Source organism: Amblyraja radiata, chromosome 1 (assembly GCF_010909765.2).
Source record: "Amblyraja radiata isolate CabotCenter1 chromosome 1, sAmbRad1.1.pri, whole genome shotgun sequence".
In the NCBI taxonomy this organism is placed as follows: Eukaryota; Metazoa; Chordata; class Chondrichthyes; order Rajiformes; family Rajidae; genus Amblyraja; species Amblyraja radiata.
Window position 1 is genome coordinate 102,949,555 of NC_045956.1, and position 17,636 is coordinate 102,967,190.

At 36.5% G+C, this 17,636-nt stretch overlaps 1 protein-coding gene across 2 annotated transcripts in view; it reads left to right on the forward strand.

Annotated features, from left to right (window-relative positions):
* The window catches only part of slc30a9 (solute carrier family 30 member 9), a 54,525-nt gene extending 37,588 nt beyond the window's left edge, over positions 1 to 16,937 (forward strand). The window contains exons 13-19 of one of the 2 annotated variants that reach the window (XM_033027843.1): positions 1,488 to 1,527; positions 2,276 to 2,347; positions 4,880 to 4,987; positions 8,337 to 8,502; positions 11,614 to 11,743; positions 13,490 to 13,603; positions 14,110 to 16,937. In XM_033027843.1, coding sequence (XP_032883734.1) covers positions 1,488 to 1,527; positions 2,276 to 2,347; positions 4,880 to 4,987; positions 8,337 to 8,502; positions 11,614 to 11,743; positions 13,490 to 13,603; positions 14,110 to 14,154 — 675 coding nt within the window. In that variant the 3' untranslated portion in view covers positions 14,155 to 16,937. The remainder of the gene's footprint in view (positions 1 to 1,487; positions 1,528 to 2,275; positions 2,348 to 4,879; positions 4,988 to 8,336; positions 8,503 to 11,613; positions 11,744 to 13,489; positions 13,604 to 14,109) is intronic. The other variant, XM_033027839.1, reaches the window with a different exon arrangement.
* The last annotated feature ends 699 nt before the right edge of the window (positions 16,938 to 17,636 follow it).

The following is a 17,636-nucleotide window of genomic DNA, read 5'->3' on the forward strand; positions in this document are numbered from 1 at the left end:
ATGATGTGGAAAGAGGTAATCGGTTGTATAAATGATCATGGATGTTGCTTGAATTGTTATGTACTTGGAATGTTAAAAAAAATAGTCTGAATCAAATTGTTGATATGAAGACCTATTCATCTGAACTAAACTACAAACATACACGCCAGTCACTACACTGTTTGCAAGAGAAGAAAGTTTGAAGAAAATCATTACTTTTTATTTTGGGTATAATCTAATTTTCTATGATAACTACTAAATATAGTTTCCTTGCACCTTTAAGGAAGCTGATACTTTACACTTCTGCGACATAGGTTACATGATTTCATGTTCGCAGTGCAAGACTCTAACAGAGCTTGTGCTTTGTTCATGGTTGAGGACTGATCTTGATACTGTCGAGGGGCGCAGCAATATAGTTGCTGTTTTACAGCGCTTGCCGTGCCAGAGACCCGGGTTCAATCCCGACTACAAGTGCTGTCTGTATGGAGTTTGTACGTTCTTCCCGTGACCGCGTGGGATTTCTCTGAGATCTTCGGTTTCCTCCCACAATCCAAAGACGTTAATTGGCTTGGTGTAGGTGTAAATTGCCCCTAGTGTGTGTAGGATACTGTTAATTTGCGGGGATCGCTGGTCGGTGCGGACTCAGTGGGCTGAAGGGCCTCTCAGCTGGAGAGAGATTTTTCAAGGTTATATTCTTATAATTGTGCATGTATATCACTTTCTGAATTTGGTGTTTAAAAACAAACACACATCTGGCAGTTGGCATGTGATTTTAGTTTTCCCTTCCACCTATTTTATGTCTCTTCTATATGTCTTCAGTTTCCAAGTGTTAGTCTGCTTAATTTGATTGGTAGGAATCATTACCAGCACAAAACAATTTGTGACCAAGTTTTTTTGTCCTTGGTACAAGAAAGAATACATAGCCATGCCTGCGCTTTATCTTTGATAATGAAGCAGAAAAGAGATTTTTTGATTTAAAAAAAAAAGGAAATAAGCAGGCAATTTTAACAACTATTACACTAATCATACATATTATCAAGATTTTTCAAATTATATTGTATCAATTCTAATTTCTTTTTGTATACTATTGTACTACAGCTAAGGATCATCTGCAGTTAGATAGACTATGTAAATATACCTCCAGCAACTTGATTCATATTCCATCTGTGACATTTCAATTTTTAAGATTGTTGGTAACAAAGATATTTCGTGACCTCTCTTGGAACTCTTTGTAAATACTACTTGACAAGAATCCACCTTCTTGCTAATTGGATCTTCAAGTTAAAACAAATAATTTGACTTTCCCTTAATGAATTCTATTCCTGATGGAACATGTTCTCCAAGTTGAAGTATTATACATTTGAATTATTTTTTTTGGCTGCTATTTTTTTTGAACTGAGATTTCTTGCACTTAACATTAATAAAATTGTATTTTGGAATATTTAAATTTGTTTAAATGCAATAAAGTTGTAAAGGATTTTCTTTCATGTTCCATTTATATTTTTCAGGCCTATTTTATTCTGGCTGGTTCATTAGTGTCAGAAGGAGGTACAGTATACATAGAATAATTTAAAAACCTATTTTCTTCATTTTCATTATGGTATCAATATGATAAATTCTGCTTGATTTTTATTAAGTTCAGCTTTTTCATTCAAAATGATTTGGCAAGCATATGCACAGTTTAAAGTTTAAATTTATTTCCCGATGTTATGGATGATCCTTATTTAGTTGCACTCTATTAACGTGATCAAGATAGACACAAAATGCTGGGGTAACTCAGCGGGACAGGCAGCATCTCTGGATAGAAGGAATGGGTGACGTTTCGGGTTGAGACCCTTCAAACCAACTCGTTTCTCTCATGCTATAAAAACTATACTGAAACTTTACTTTAATTTGATAACAAAACATCACAATATTAAGTTTTAAACTGCCTTTTTAAAGAGTAAATGGATTTAAGCATTTAAATAGTTTAGATCTCATTTTACATAATTTAAACTTTGCTCTTGTGGCTTTATGGCTTTTAAAAGATCTAATTTAAATTCCTACTTTGTAAATGCTGTCAGTTATAGTGTGTTCATTCTTATTTGTTTACTGGCAATTGCAATAAATAGCTTCCTAACCAGTTACAATTTACATTACATTCCATGTCAGGTTGGTCATTTCCTTTTAACTTTATATTTGATTAAACATTTAATATACTCATTAGATGCCAGTTTTATTGCCATTAACTTGTGATATTCTACTGTAATTTTGTTTTTGCTTCTGACAAATTAGTTTACTGTGTTTTCTTTTACAGCAACACTTTTGGTAGCAATAAATGAACTCCGAAAGAGTGCTCGTGCTAGAGGAATAACATTTTATCAATATGGTATATCAATTTTATAATATACACATTCCATACAACTTATTATTTAAATGGAATTTACTGCTAGCAAAAACTGCGTGCATAGGTAGACAAATATTACACAAAGCTGTATGTATTAATTATGGATGAAAGAAAAAGCCATCCAGTAGCTTGATCAAAGATATATTTGAGCTATATTGATCCAGGCTATGATATCCTTGGTGCAAAAATTTACAATAGGGTTGAACTGCAGCAGCAAGACGAGAATGATGGCAGCTTTTAACCATTTATGGAGGCTGAGTGGAGGCTGATTACCGTGTACCAGCATTCATCACAGCTCCTTCTGCGATCCCTCTCCCACTCGCTGTTTTTATTCATTTCCGACTTGCAAAAATGTATATGTTCAGTTCTCAGAAATTGAACCCTATCAAAACCCGAGGACTGCATGTATGTGTTTTGAAGAGCAGAATATCAAAGTTAAGCATGTTACTATTGGAAGTTGAAGCATGTTTTGTTATAAGGAAATATGGATATAGCAGAGGATTAAAACAAACAATTTGTATTTATTTTCGTAGCAGGAAACATCAAAGGCATTTCCAAATAAGTAAATAACAAAGAACAAAAGTAATTTATCAACTCAAAATTATTATTAATGAAAATTGTTAAATTATTATCTGTAAGCTCAAAAATAATTTTGGAAGATAACCAAAGTTCACTGGACTCTAGAGAGATTCCAGTAGATTGTAAAACGATAAACACCACTACAGGAACCAAGAACAAGGTTTGGGAAAGAATGAAATTAACATAAATATTGAGAAAATGGTGCTGTTCATTATTAAGGAAATGAAAATGAAGTCCTCAGAAAAGGAAAGAATCAAAACAAAAGCATGTCGGCATTGCAGATAATTAACAGGACAAAGAACATGTTAGCGTCATGGTAAGATGGTGGTGATGGAGATGCATAAGTGTTAGGATGTTTCTTTCAATAACTATTTTAAGTCAACACATCCGGACATGCTGTTTTGAATGCAACGAGATGATGCGGGGTATTCAGGAGAATATTTGAGGGCTTCTGCTGTTCAGATACTGAAAAAGGTGGCTTGAATGTATACAGTTCTGATCTAACAATAGTTGCATTCCTAAGAATTTTAAATGGTTCTCTAGCTCCAGATTAAAATCACGTTATAACCAATTTGGGTCTGCAATATAAAAAGTGTTCCCTAATTTATCAATTATGTTATATCCAATTAGCATTATGGAAATGCACATAGCAAGCTATCTGTATAATTCTGCAAGTGATATGAAAAAGGTGTGTAAAATAAAGCTACAAGAAGACTCAGTTTCAGAGAATGTTCTGCAGTACTTTTTACAGTTATCAATTTATAAAATGTCCTATGTGTAAAGCATGTGAGTCTAAAAACCCTAAATTTATTAAATGTGAAAGCTCTGACTAAGAAGTCAGGTTCTTTCTTAAGCCAAAATGGCTGGTATTCCTTATCTGTAACCTTTTTAACACAAATGTGAAAATACTGGTAGGATTAGATAGGTCTGTGTAATCGGTAAGATACCAGCAGGGAATGTAGGGCTATATATTATGTTCAAACAGATGAAATTAGCTTAAATTGGCATCGTGGTCGGCACAGATATAGCAGGCCAAAGGACTTATTCTATGTAGTAATTTCCTCCAATTACTATAACAAGATAGATAATTGGAAATGAAGAACTGCATGAAGAACTTTGTTTTCCATTTTTATTTGTGTTATTTAACACATTTCACACACCACTGATAAACTTTTCAACATTATCCTGGTTAACCGAATTGTTATTTACTTGAGAAATATTGTTGTGAGAACATCTGGCAATTAATGATAAATATTCTGCTCAAGCACAGGCTAATTTATTCTACACAATCTGCTTAATTATACTCCATACATAATGTCATGAGAGACTTTTGTTTTTAGACTTTAGAAGTGAATCTAATTTTCATATTGCGCCAAATATCTAGAAATATGTGATGTCTGGTCTGGTTATTGTCATTAATCTGGGTCAATTAATTATATGTGCAGATTTCCTACCATATTCCAGTTATAACAAACTGGAAAGAGAAGTACTTGAGTACAGGGGAAAAAGGTGCCATGGTGCTTTTTATTTGTTTTGTTGCAAAGTTATTAAAATGTTATCAACTGTTTAATGTTCAAATTCATAAATTAAGGATAGACGATTCATAAAACCTATTCATAAATTAAGGAATATCTGTACTGTTCAGAAATGTCAGCCTACAAACAAAAGTCTATGGAGTACAAATGAACACATGCTTCGGATGCAGGTGCAAATAATTTATCATTAAATTATGCCCAATGCTTAAATCCACTTAGTTATGTGATTTTTTATGAAACAGCCGTTAATCAACACCTGCATGAACATCTTCAGATATTCATCCGTAGACTTTAAATACCTAAGTATTAATTGAATTCTAAAGATTCACTATGTACTAATACATTCTTTAGTGTCATGCTCATTGTGCCTCTATTAAAATATAACTTATTTGTTTCCTAGTGGTGCATAGTCATGACCCGACCACCAATGTTGTTCTGTTGGAAGATGCAGCTGCTGTGCTAGGAATATTATTAGCTGGCAGCTGTATGGCGCTAACGTCCCTTACAGGTAAAAAATACATTAAAATACTCATCGTTAGTTTCTTCAATTTTCTGTGTGATTGGGAATGTACATGGCTTATTTTGTGTGCATGTGACAAAGTTGTACAGTAGGTACTTTCAGTGGCCTTGAAATTATTGGAGATGCCAGCATTGATTTATGTTTTAACCAGCCATGTTGGGTATTTATTATCACATTTTCACTGGCTGGAACTTACTGGTACATGCCAGCAGTTTGGTATTGAACTCGCTTGTAGGTTTTGTTGCTGCTGTTTTGCCAAATGCGTTTTGTCTTGGACCCCTCACAAAATACAATGGTGAAGCACGGAATTGCTGCAGTGACCAAGCAATTAGGCTGAGGAATTTGTCCATTAAAATCGTGCCAGATTAACCCTGGCAAAAGAACAGAGTTCATTCATTGCAATAGTAGAGGGGAAAGAGTAATTGCTTCTTAATTAACTTTTTTAGAATTAATTTAATCTAGCTAAATGGTTTGACATTTTTAATGTTTTTAATTTTTTCATTGAACTATTAATAATAATCCTTGAATAGTTTGTCTAGCGGAGGACATTATTGAATATAATCCTCCAACTCCCTGAAAATTAAAAATTATCTAATGAGCATTCCAATCTTCTTGCGTCTTGCGTATGGCGTGCACAGTCTAAAGTTGTAGGACAACTTGTTCTAATTGATCTTATTTGATTGTGTACGCCAGGTTGATTACACTGGTTGAAACAGGGTGGACCACGTGAAGGTTGCAATCTCCCACCCCAGCATTCCAATCAGGTTTCTGGATTGGGAGTCAACATGTAGCCTTGTATCACTCCAAAGTACTAACAACCTCACAGTTAATGGCAAGACCCATAACAGTACTGATGTGCTGTGGGAACTTGGAGTCCAGGTTCATAGTTCACTAAAGTAGCAGCACAAGTAGATAGGGTGTTTAATGCTTGCCTTCATTGAATATAAGAGGAAGAAATAGTGCAGCTCTAGGACTTTGGTTCGGATGCATTTGGAGTATTGCATGCAGTTCTGGACACCCCATTACAGGAATGTTATAGTGGTTTTGGAGAGGGTGCAATGGATGTTTACAAGAATACTGCCTGGATTAAAGTGTTTAGTGCTACAGGGAGATGTTGAATAGACTTTGATTGTTTTCTCTGGAACATCAGAAGTGGAGGAGAGACTTGATAGAAGTATATCACATTATAAGAGGCATAGATAGGGTAGACAGTCAAACCTTTCCTCCAGGGTGGAAATGTCTAACAATAGAGGGCATAGCTATAAGGTGAGAGGGGGTAAGTTCAATGGAGATGTGCACTGCAAGTTTTTGCGCAGTGGTGGAGCCTGGAACGCACTACGGTGGTGCTGGAGGCAGATATGATGGTGGCGTTAAGTAGATTTTAGTACGCACGTGGAAGTGCAGGGAATAGAGGGATATGGGTCATGTAGAGGGAAATTAGATCAGTTTAACATGGCATCATGTTCGGCACAAACATTGTGGGCCGATTGGCATGTTCCTGTGTTGTACTGTTCTATGTTCTCACTTTAATGAGATCCAAACAAAACACAGTCCTTTAATTTTGGTTCAGTTATTTTACAAGCAAGAGTTAACCAAAAAGTATTTCATATTTTTATCAATATGCTACACTTCTACATTGGACATTTTACTTACACAAATAAAAACAGAAAACAACAGAAATATTCAGCAGGTCAGGCAGCCTCTGGGAAGAACGGAGCAAACATTTAATGTCAAATATCTTTGAGAACTAGTGAACTCTGATCATTTTAATGACCCATTCACCAAACATGCCATATCTTCCCTTTTTACCTTAAGATAACACCATCCATTTAGCCCTCAAGAATTGTGCATGTTTTTGTACAGAAAGGCAAACAAAACTTTCATGCTAGTATTAAAGACAGAGACTTCCCAAAGTGCATTAGAATGGAAGATTTCCCATCCACCTCCACAAGGGGATGTTAGCGAAGCTGACCATAAGCCTGCTGAGAGATTAAGTTTTTTAAAGGAGCAAAAGAGGTTTGAGGACAAACCCCTCGAATTTGTGACCCAAGCAACTGATTGTAAAGCTGCAAAATGTGGAATGATTAAAACCTGTTATGTTCGAACTCCAAGAGACTATAATCTACCATCATTATAACGGACCTATTTATAATAGATTTGGTTTTTCAATGGACGGAGCGTCCCCACAGTAATCAGACACCACTGTCGCTTTAAGGACACATTTGCTCGTTAAACTGCGGAAGGCCGTTGCAATTGAGAAGCAATCGATTTGATCTACACTTGTGCAATGATACTCTATTAGACAATGTTTTTAGTTTAGTTTTGAGATACAGCGCGGAAACAGGCCCTTCGTCCCACCGGGTCCGCGCCAACCAACGATCCCCGCACATTAACACCATCCCACATCCACTAGGGACAATTTTTACATTTACCAAGCCAATTAACCTACAAACCTGTACGTCTTTGGAGTGTGGGAGGAAACCGAAGATCTCGGAGAAAACCCATGCAGGTCACGGGGAGAACGTACAAACTCCGTACAGACAGCACCCGTAGTCGGATCAAACCTGGGTCTCCGGCGCTGCATTCGCTGTAAGGCAGCAACTCTATCGCTGCGCCACTGTGACCGTCACGTGCAGTAACAAAAATACATTTTTAGCTGTTAAAAAGAACTTTGCATTTGAAAATAACTTATTGCTTCACGATGACTGCTCAGTGGTTGGTGCGATTCCCTCACTCGGTTACAGCGGACCATCGGCAATAACGGGCACCATTCCCTCCCCCGTGGTCCGTTATAACGAGGGTTATCGGTATTTTAAAAAAAGTTGCATTGTTTTTGACTGCTGAATGGACATTAATAAAAAGTTTTCTTGTATCAATCGGATGCACTGTCATTCCCTTCTTTTATCTTGAACCCTTTTTCTTTATTTTTTTCCTTCCCCTTATCCCAACCTTACTTTTTGCCCCTCTCTTTGCTTAACACCTGTGGTGTCGGTAGCTTTCTTTCCAGTTCCAATTAAAGATGCTTTGTGGTTTGCTGTTTATTTCCAGCCTTTTCTTTTATTTTGGTATCTTTCATGTTAGAATTTCTGGTTTTGTAATTCAAATGTATATGTGTCAGATGTGCCTATACGAAGCACGGGCATAAATCCATTTTCTGAAGTAAAATCCATTCCAATCAGCACAGAAAATGCAGAATATTTTTTAAATTTCTACCTCCATGTTGCGCAAATACCTGAAATTTAGGATGCAATTTTCCTATTTTTAGTTGAAATGTTTTGGTATTTGACGATGGGATAATGGAAACAGATATTGATGTTATATATCTATTTTTATTTAGGTAATCCATATTATGATAGCATTGGCTCTCTTGGTATCGGAACTCTCTTGGGCATTATTTCAACATTTTTGATCTACACAAATACTGAGGCTCTGATTGGGAGGTCGATCCAGCCAGAAAATGTACAAAGGCTTACTGAACTTTTGGAGAATGACCCTTCAGTAAGGTATTTGGATAGAAGAGCCTGTTGCTATGCTGTAATATTCATTGTTCTATCATGATTAGCACTAAGAAAGCTTTCATTGCTGCTGAATATTTCAAGTAAATGGTAAATGGTAGGGAATTGAAGAATGTAGGTGAACAGAGGGATCTGGGAATAACTGTGCACAGTTCCATGAAAGTGGAATCTCATGTAGATAGGGTGGTAAAGAAAGCTTTTGGTGTGCTGGCCTTTATAAATCAGAGCATTGAGTATAGAAGTTGGGATGTAATGTTAAAATTGTACAAGGCATTGGTGAGGCCAATTCTGGAGTATGGTGTACAATTTTGGTCGCCTAATTATAGGAAGGATGTCAACAAAATAGAGAGAGTACAGAGGAGATTTACTAGAATGTTGCCTGGGTTTCAGCAACTAAGTTACAGAGAAAGGTTGAACAAGTTAGGGCTTTATTCTTTGGAGCGCAGAAGGTTAAGGGAGGACTTGATAGAGGTTTTTAAAATGATGAGAGAGATAGACAGAGTTGACGTGGAAAAGCTTTTCCCACTGAGAGTAGGGAAGATTCAAACAAGGGGACATGACTTGAGAATTAAGGGACTGAAGTTTAGGGGTAACATGAGGGGGAACTTCTTTACTCAGAGAGTGGTAGCTGTGTGGAATGAGCTTCCAGTGAAGGTGGTGGAGGCAGGTTCGTTTTTTATCATTTAAAAATAAATTGGATAGTTATATGGATGGGAAAGGAATGGAGGGTTATGGACTGAGCGCAGGTATATGGGACTAGGGGAGACTATGTGTTCGGCACGGACTAGAGGGGTCGAGATGGCCTGTTTCCGTGCTGTAATTGTTATATGTTATATGTTATATGTTAAAGGATCTAATAAATTATAATTTGTCTGAGAGAATTTTCTTCTTTAGTAGAAATATTTGATTACGTGGGTATTTGATGGAGTCTGCACTATTTCGATCCATTTAAAATAGGACAGTACAGTGGCGCGATGGTAGAACTGTTGCCTCAACACCAGAGACCTGGGTTCGATTCTGACTACAGGCGCTGTCTGTGCAGAGTTTATACTTTCTCCAGGTGTTCAGGTTTCCTCCCACATTCTAAAAACGTGCAGATCTGTAGGTTAATTGGCTTCTGTAAATTATCCCTCGTGTGTAGGACATAGAATTAGTATACGGTTGATCGATCGTTGGTGCGGACTCGCTGGGCCAAATGGCCTGCTTCCACGCTGTATCTCTAAACTTAAAGTAAAAATAATTGGCATAGAAACATAGAAAATAGGTGCAGGAGTAGGCCATTCGGCCTTTCGAGCCTGCCCCGCCATTCAATATGATCATGGCTGATCATCCAACTCAGTATGCATCCAACTGCATGAGAAATGAAAAGTTCTATAATAGTCAATTGCTCTATATTGCCCATTTTTCTGACCACTTGCTGCATCCAGTGAATCCATGGTCCACAAGGGCATTTGAGGATGACGCACTATTTGTGTTTTGCATGATTGGTTTTGCTTTTTTTTTAAAATAGTGGAATCAGTAAAATTTTGATTGTCAACTATTTCAGTGGCAAATGGAAAAAAAGGGCTTCGAAAGCAAGGTTTTGTTTTGTGCGTTTGGAGGAATTATTTGAAAATATGCGACAGAAATAGTCAAATTAGATAACACACCATTAAGCCACTAATATTTTGTAATTCAATAATAAAGCAAACAAAAGGTTTTGATCCTCATTCTTTGCACAATTGATTAGAACTTGCTTGATGGGAGATCATGGATTACCAGAATGGTGATACACATTTGCTTACCCAACACAAAGCCAGATATCTGGTGCCAGTTTACATGTCTGATCTCTTCGAAATTTAAGCTGTATTGTAGAGAGGGAAAATAATGAATTCTTGAACAATTTAGACTTTGACCATACAGCATGGAAACAAGCCCTTCCCTGAGGCACAAACCTCCAGACCGATAGACAACCTTCCACCACTGCCCTCGGTTTCCAACAAGTAAGCCAATTCTGTATCAATTTAGCTAGCTCTCCCTGAATCTCATGTGATCTAACCTTCCAGAGCAGACTACTGTGTAGAGCCTTTATCAAAGGTTTTGTTCAAGTCCATGTAGACTATATTCATGGCCTTCCCTAAATCAGGTTTCTTGGTTACCTCTTCAAAACGATCAAATTTGTGAGGCGTAATCTCCTGTGCATAAAACTATGCTGACTATCCTTAATAAACCATGTCTTTCCCAATGTATGTGGTATCTTATCCTTCATCATTCTCTCCAATAACATTCCTACCACAGACGGTAGGTTTACTCATCTCTGAGTTCCAAGGCTTTTCTTTGCAGCGCTTCTTAAAATGTGCCACAACATTAGCCACCCCCCAGTCTTCTGGCAACTCGCCCGTGTGTGACGATGATTCATTTATTTCCCGCAAGGCTCTTCCAATTTATTTTCTAGTGTTTCTAGCTTCCCATGGTGCCTTGTTGTTCTTAGACTATATATTTCCTCAGATATATTTCAATTGCATACCAAAACCACAACAAATATAGTCTTTACAGTAAGCTTGTTAATGGCATGGGTCACATTCACAAGAGAATGGATACGCCAGAGGAAAATAATAGATAGCTGATAGCTCCAGCTATCAGCCTGGAGATAGCTGATTCTTTCACTGTCTGTTGGGAGGGGTAACTTGGGTGGAAATGAGATTGCCAATATTGCATGGCAGCTGAAGTACTGGATGGGATGATTAATGGGATAAAGAGGGCCAGCTTGAAGTAAAATGACAAAATTGAGGTTTCTGCCCGTTAGGAGGCAACAGTAAATGCCATAGTGGACTCTGAGAATGGCATTTAAGACACGGGAATACCTGTATCAAGGAAGAGGATGTAGCTAAAATTGAAAGAGAAGCAGAGATAGATTATGTAATTGATGGGATGCAAAAATATAGAGATTGTGTATTATAATTATCACAATTAATAATTTGTCTTCCCCCCCCCCCCCATGGTTTTTTTTCCCTTGGATACTGAGGAAGTGTTTGCAGGTGATCTTGCTGTAATCATCCTAAATTTGCATTGTTCTGTAGAATTGTTTTAATAGTAATACTGGATTAATCTTTTTATCAGGGCTGTGCACGATGTAAAGGCCACTGACATGGGTATGAATACAGTTCGTTTTAAAGCAGAAGTTGATTTTGATGGAAGGATAGTGACAAGATCTTACCTGGAGAAGCAAGACATTGACATAATCTTAAATGTATGTAAAAATTAAACAATGGCACTGTGGAGGAGCCATTCTACTCTGTGCAAAATTGCAATATCTAGTGAGATCCAGCATCTGCAAAAATTAGGGCTTGAAGTTTAATGTGCTATAAGGAAGCTTGTAAATTATTACTTTTTGTACTGCATTATGAACTGAATTATCTTAATGACATACATTAATGACTTGCTTGAGCAGGATAGTACTTGTTCTGGCTGAATCAATAAATTGCCCTTTCACCAGCATTTTGTCAATCGGTGCTGCCTTATGGCATTGATTTCGACTGGCACTTTGAATCTGAACCTGGATCTGCCCAGCACCTCATCCACTCCATGAATTTTCTACTTTTTTGTCCTGTACTATTTGTGAAAATAGTTTTCTGATCCACATTTTGCATGCCCTTTCCCAGATGCAAGCCAGTTTCTCCCTCTGCCGCTCGTGGTGCTTCCATGTCTCTATCAAGTGGCAGCAATCACAATTGTACTTTCTCTAATCTGCCTATTTGCCTTGCATTTTGCCTCCTCCTGTTGGTCATCTAACATTCTTGTCTGGCTTTGGCTAGCTCCACAATTTTACATATGTTTACATAAGTTTCTAGAGTTAACAATCTTGCATACTTACCATGTGATGACAAGGAACTGTCGATGCTGGCTTTTATACAAAGATAAACACAACATTCTGGAATAACTCAGAGGGTTAGGCAACAACTGGAGAACAATTCTAGCTGCAGGAAAGAAATTCAGTTAAGGTCTGTGTTTACCATTTCTAGATGAGTTGCACGGTGCTGGTGAAGCATCATTCTCCAGGTTCTCATTTGAGTTGGTTGTGATATTGTGTAATTCTCCCCCCATGTGACCAGTGCACTATAATAACATACTGCATCTACTCTGTTTTATCTGTCATAGCCAGCTCACTATACTGTGAAAATTATTTTTTTCCAATCTTTCCAATTTAGACAATTGCTTGCTTGGGAATCCAGCAATTGAGGCAGATTTTATTTGTTCTATTGTGCAGTCCCTTAATTGAATCTCATAGTGCAGGCATTTGTTGAGTTATCTCAACTGGGAGACATCTGCCTGGCATTTGGTATTCTGATTCGGGCATAGGGTCTATATTTAATAATAAAACATTTATTTGACTGGCACTTCAAATACCAAGCTGCAGTATCTCCCTTATTCTCAAAGGTACTGAAAAGGATTGATAATTTAAACTGCCAACAAAGATACTTTATTCACATGATTATTTGCAGAGCCAATCTGCATCCGTACAATTACTTCCTTTCCATCGGCCCTCTAAGACTTCCGGCTCCTAAACACCTTTGCAGCACGAAATGTAATTAATCATGTGAAATAATTATTAATGTTATGAGATTATTTAAGGAGCAATTTTTGCCCTACAGCTCTTGTCACAGCTCTGTTATTTGCTGTATGGGATGCTTTCAGTTGCTTTTACAGTTGCTTTTTTTTTTATGGTTCTGTTCTATGATCCCTGATTATTTGTTTAAAAAAGAACTGCAGATGCTGGAAAAATTGAAGGTAGACAAATATGCTGGAGAAACACAGCGGGTGAGGCAGCATCAATTATTTGTTAATTGTTCTTCTTTCAACTTTTACTGTCTTATTTCTCTTATCATCAGCCTGTATCTTGTTTCCATCATTGAAGATATTTGGCAGAATAATCTCGCATCACTGAAACTGCTTTGAAAGTTCAAATTGAAATTTACACCTTTTTTTAATTCTGTAGGAAATTCAGCTGGTAAAATCTCCTGAGGAATTGGAAGCATTTATGCTGAAACACGGAGAGAATATTATTGATACATTGGGAGCCGAGGTTGATCGATTAGAAAAGGCACTTAAGGTAGACACAAGTTTATCCTTGTACTATGTATTTGAGGTGTGTGTGTATATATATTTAAGAACCATGTGAAGGAAGGAACTGCAGATGCTGGTTTAAACCTAGGATAGACACAAACAGCTGGAGTAACTCAGTGGGTCAGACAGCATCTCTGGAGAAAAGGAATAGGTGACGTTTCGGGTCAAGACCCTTCAGACTCGCATGTGAAACTTTTTGAGTATAAGCTCTGTGACCTCCATGCAAATTTGGAACCAACCAGGGATTCAGTAACTTGACTTGATTAAAGAAGTAATAAAGTTGTAGCAGATTCTGACCTGCCAGAATTAAGATCCATGTCCCTTTTTAAATAATGTGTTGTCTACAAATTCATGAAATATCATATCTCAAATATTCAGATTCTTAACTTTTTACTAGAATGCATATGTCTGTTGGTTTAATTCTTGTCATTGCATTATAAATGTTTTTGTTTAAAGAAAGTAAATATAATTGGAACATCTTTTATTTTACAGCAAAAGTATCCAGATGTACGTCATGTGGATTTGGAGATCTTATGAAAATGCCAGGATATCAAATGAAAATCATCATAAATACAAGGGGAAAAAACCCTCCAATGTCTACTGTAGTCATTGTAAGCTAATATTATCACATGCTGTTATTTAAAACATTTCATGATCCAATTTATGGAAGGCTGACATGGTTGCAGTGGTATGGAGGGATCTATTGTGTTGTAACATGGTTAAGGAAGTGGTTCAAACATTGATTATTAGCAGTGCAACTATTTTGAATATCTTCCTGGCTGCTATTCATTAGAATGCTATTCATCAGATTGTTCAGAAGCCAGGCATGGTTGGGGCAGGAATGAGATTGAAATAGACAGCTTGGCCCACCTGTTCTCAAGTCTGATAGATAAACTAACTTTCCATTGAAACATATTCCTTGGTTTGCTGATGTAAAATTACCCTGATTCAAACATTACACCATTCTGTTTCATCTTGTTCAGGTTTGACATAATGCTAACTGAAAAGATGAAGGCTAACTTCACAATCTTTTTTAATTCTGGGTCCATTGAGTTTACTCGTAAATTTAAACCAAAATTATATGGAAGGAAATAAAATGCATCTTAATCTCTTACATGCAAAGTCCTGAGTTTCATTTCAAATCTTGGAGAATATTTCACAGTGAGAAACAAAATTATCTAATATTTAAGTTTGAATTTTAGTACTCAGACCATAATGGGAGCGTTTTCAGATTTGTGGTATGAGTTTATCAAATAGCGAATCCCCTTATTTAAACTAAAATCAGAAAACAGAAGTTGACTTACTTTATGAAATATTTAACAACCCAAAGGATACATTATGTTGTGGTAATCTGGGAAACTCAGCAAATGCTACTCAAATTGCTTTACAGGAAGAGCTGAAATTTGCCCTTGTTTACATTGTGAGTGTCGTATCCATCCACCAAAGTAAATACTTATTTATTAATGGTAATAGGCAAAGCAGAGAACTGTGTTCAGTTTAGAAATTACAAGTTTGCTGTTACATGCAAAATCTGCTGAAATTATCATTTGAACTTAGTGATCTAAACTATATATGTATATTTATGAAATTGAAAAATTAGTGGAACACACCAGAGCTGTACATCTTTTTTGACAGCATGGGAGTTAGAACTGTTGGAATTAAAGGTGCTATAAAAATCTTGAAGTCCATCTCATTTAAGGGTGCAAGATGATGTGTTTACCAAATCCACTCGTTTCTAATCTCTTTTTGCCATTTCTAAGAGAACCAATTAAAACATCAATAGTTCTGAACAAGTTCTAAATGCCTGTAAGTTCAGTACAAAATGCTGTGACGATACAGGCTACCTCCCCCAAGCTTTTTAGCAGTTCGGGTAACAGACATTCGCCCTTACAGAATTCATAAATCAGTATTCCAAAAATTGAGATAATGCATTTGAGAAGTTCGTGAGAGTGGGTTGGAGATAATGAATAAATCATTTTTTTCAACTTGAGTTTCGTATGCATGTACAGGTGACGCAACCTTGCGTTATGGAAAATCGCGATGCGGGCCAGATTCTAGGATCACAAACCTCCCACATAACATTGGAGTTGATTGTAATTTCAGTATATTTGGTATGGGAAATTAAAATATATGTGAATTGGGAGTCATGTTTTGAGACTGGAATTAAGGTCAGCATTGAGAACATTTACCTTGTAATCACAACAGAAGTTAATTGGTATGCCAAAATCTTTAATTTTTCAAAAATGGCATTGCGCATTTCGAGCGTTCACTAATATTTTAGAAACATAGAAACATAGAAAATAGGTGCAGGAGGAGGCTATTCAGCCCTTCGAGCCAGCACCACCATTCATTGTGATCATGGCTGATCGTCCCCAATCAATAACCCGTGCCTGCCTTCTCCCCATATCTCTTGACTCCACTAGCCCCTAGAGCTCTATCTAACTCTCTCTTAAATCCATCCAGTGATATGGCCTCCACTGCCCTCTGTGGCAGGGAATTCCACAAATTCACAACTCTCTGGGTGAACTTTCTCACCTCAGTCTTAAATGGCCTCCCCTTCATTCTAAGACTGTGGCCCCTGGTTCTGGACTCGCCCAACATTGGGAACATTTTCAATTGCATATTCAATTTTTGCATGCAAAATATTTGAAATCAATTTTTTTTTTTTTCATAGATATTCTACAGTTTATGTTTTATATTAAGCCAGCCTTTAGTGAAAAGGCTAGAATGATATAAGAGGATTTGTAAATGATTTATGCGTTTAAACTCACCAAAATTGTTGTTCTAGAGACAAATGGTAATTATTTTGTTACACGTTATACAGATCATTTAAGAGAAATAATTTAATCTTGCACTGTTTCACGATATGTATATAAATTACATTTGGTTGTAGAAAATGCTGAATTTGGATTTCTGGACATAATGGATTGCCTTGATTATTAATTACCATAAACTGCTAAGTGAGTGATCCTGTTTTCTCAATCCCGACAATCTACCCTGATGCACCTTCGGGAAAACAATTTTCAACATTAAAATACATTTGGCTTTTTTTCGCCTAATAAGTTGGGTCAGTTTTGTAAAAAGATCAATGAATGTCTTGGAACCTTAATTAACTAAACCATTAATAATGCACAATATAATATTTCACAATTTAATTGCTTTGTTATAAATAAACCAACATAAAAATGCAGACAGCAACAATGTTATGGCTAAATGCAAAAGTAGCCATGTCTTGTTTGAACTTTTTTTTACATGTCATGTTAAGAATGCAACATAGCAGACAATGCCTTGCTCGAAGTAAAATATATTTTATCATCTTTGTCGATTGTAACAGACTTGTTACAATAAGCTGATTTTTTTTTTTCCTTCCTTTCATCATCAGTTTACGTGTAAAGTTTACAAGTGTAAACTGCCTCATCTAATTTTCTGCTCATTTGTTTTATTGGAAATGCATACCTTTCTAAAGATCTTAATGCTTAAAGCTGGATTAATGCTTTCCCAATTTTTAATCCAGGTGCAGACAATACATGGGTTCTAGATGTCATGAGTTGCATTTAGATGTGTTTGACTCAATTCTAGACAGCCAATGTACTTATTTTCTCATGTAATCCTAGAATGGCTTGTTCATTCCCACATTGAGTGGCTGTAAAATTCCTATCACACATTAATAATAATAATAATAAACTTTATTTCAGACTCAAGGTCCAGACAAGGGACAACATTACATTAAAATACATTGCATATAAAAACATCATAAAATACATATAAAATCTTAGTATATCACTTATAAAAGCATCATAAATTATATATTAAACAAAAACACAATACATGAATTAAAATCCAGAATAAAAAAGAATGATCAATGTCCGACAACGATTGCAGTGTCTCCACAACGGATTCGTAGCGTGTAGTGCTAAACCTTATGTTTGACATGGCCACAATAATCACATTTTTAGAGTCATTTATCCTGCAAATGAATTTATACATATGATTTCTTAGGATAGCTTCTAAAGTACTGA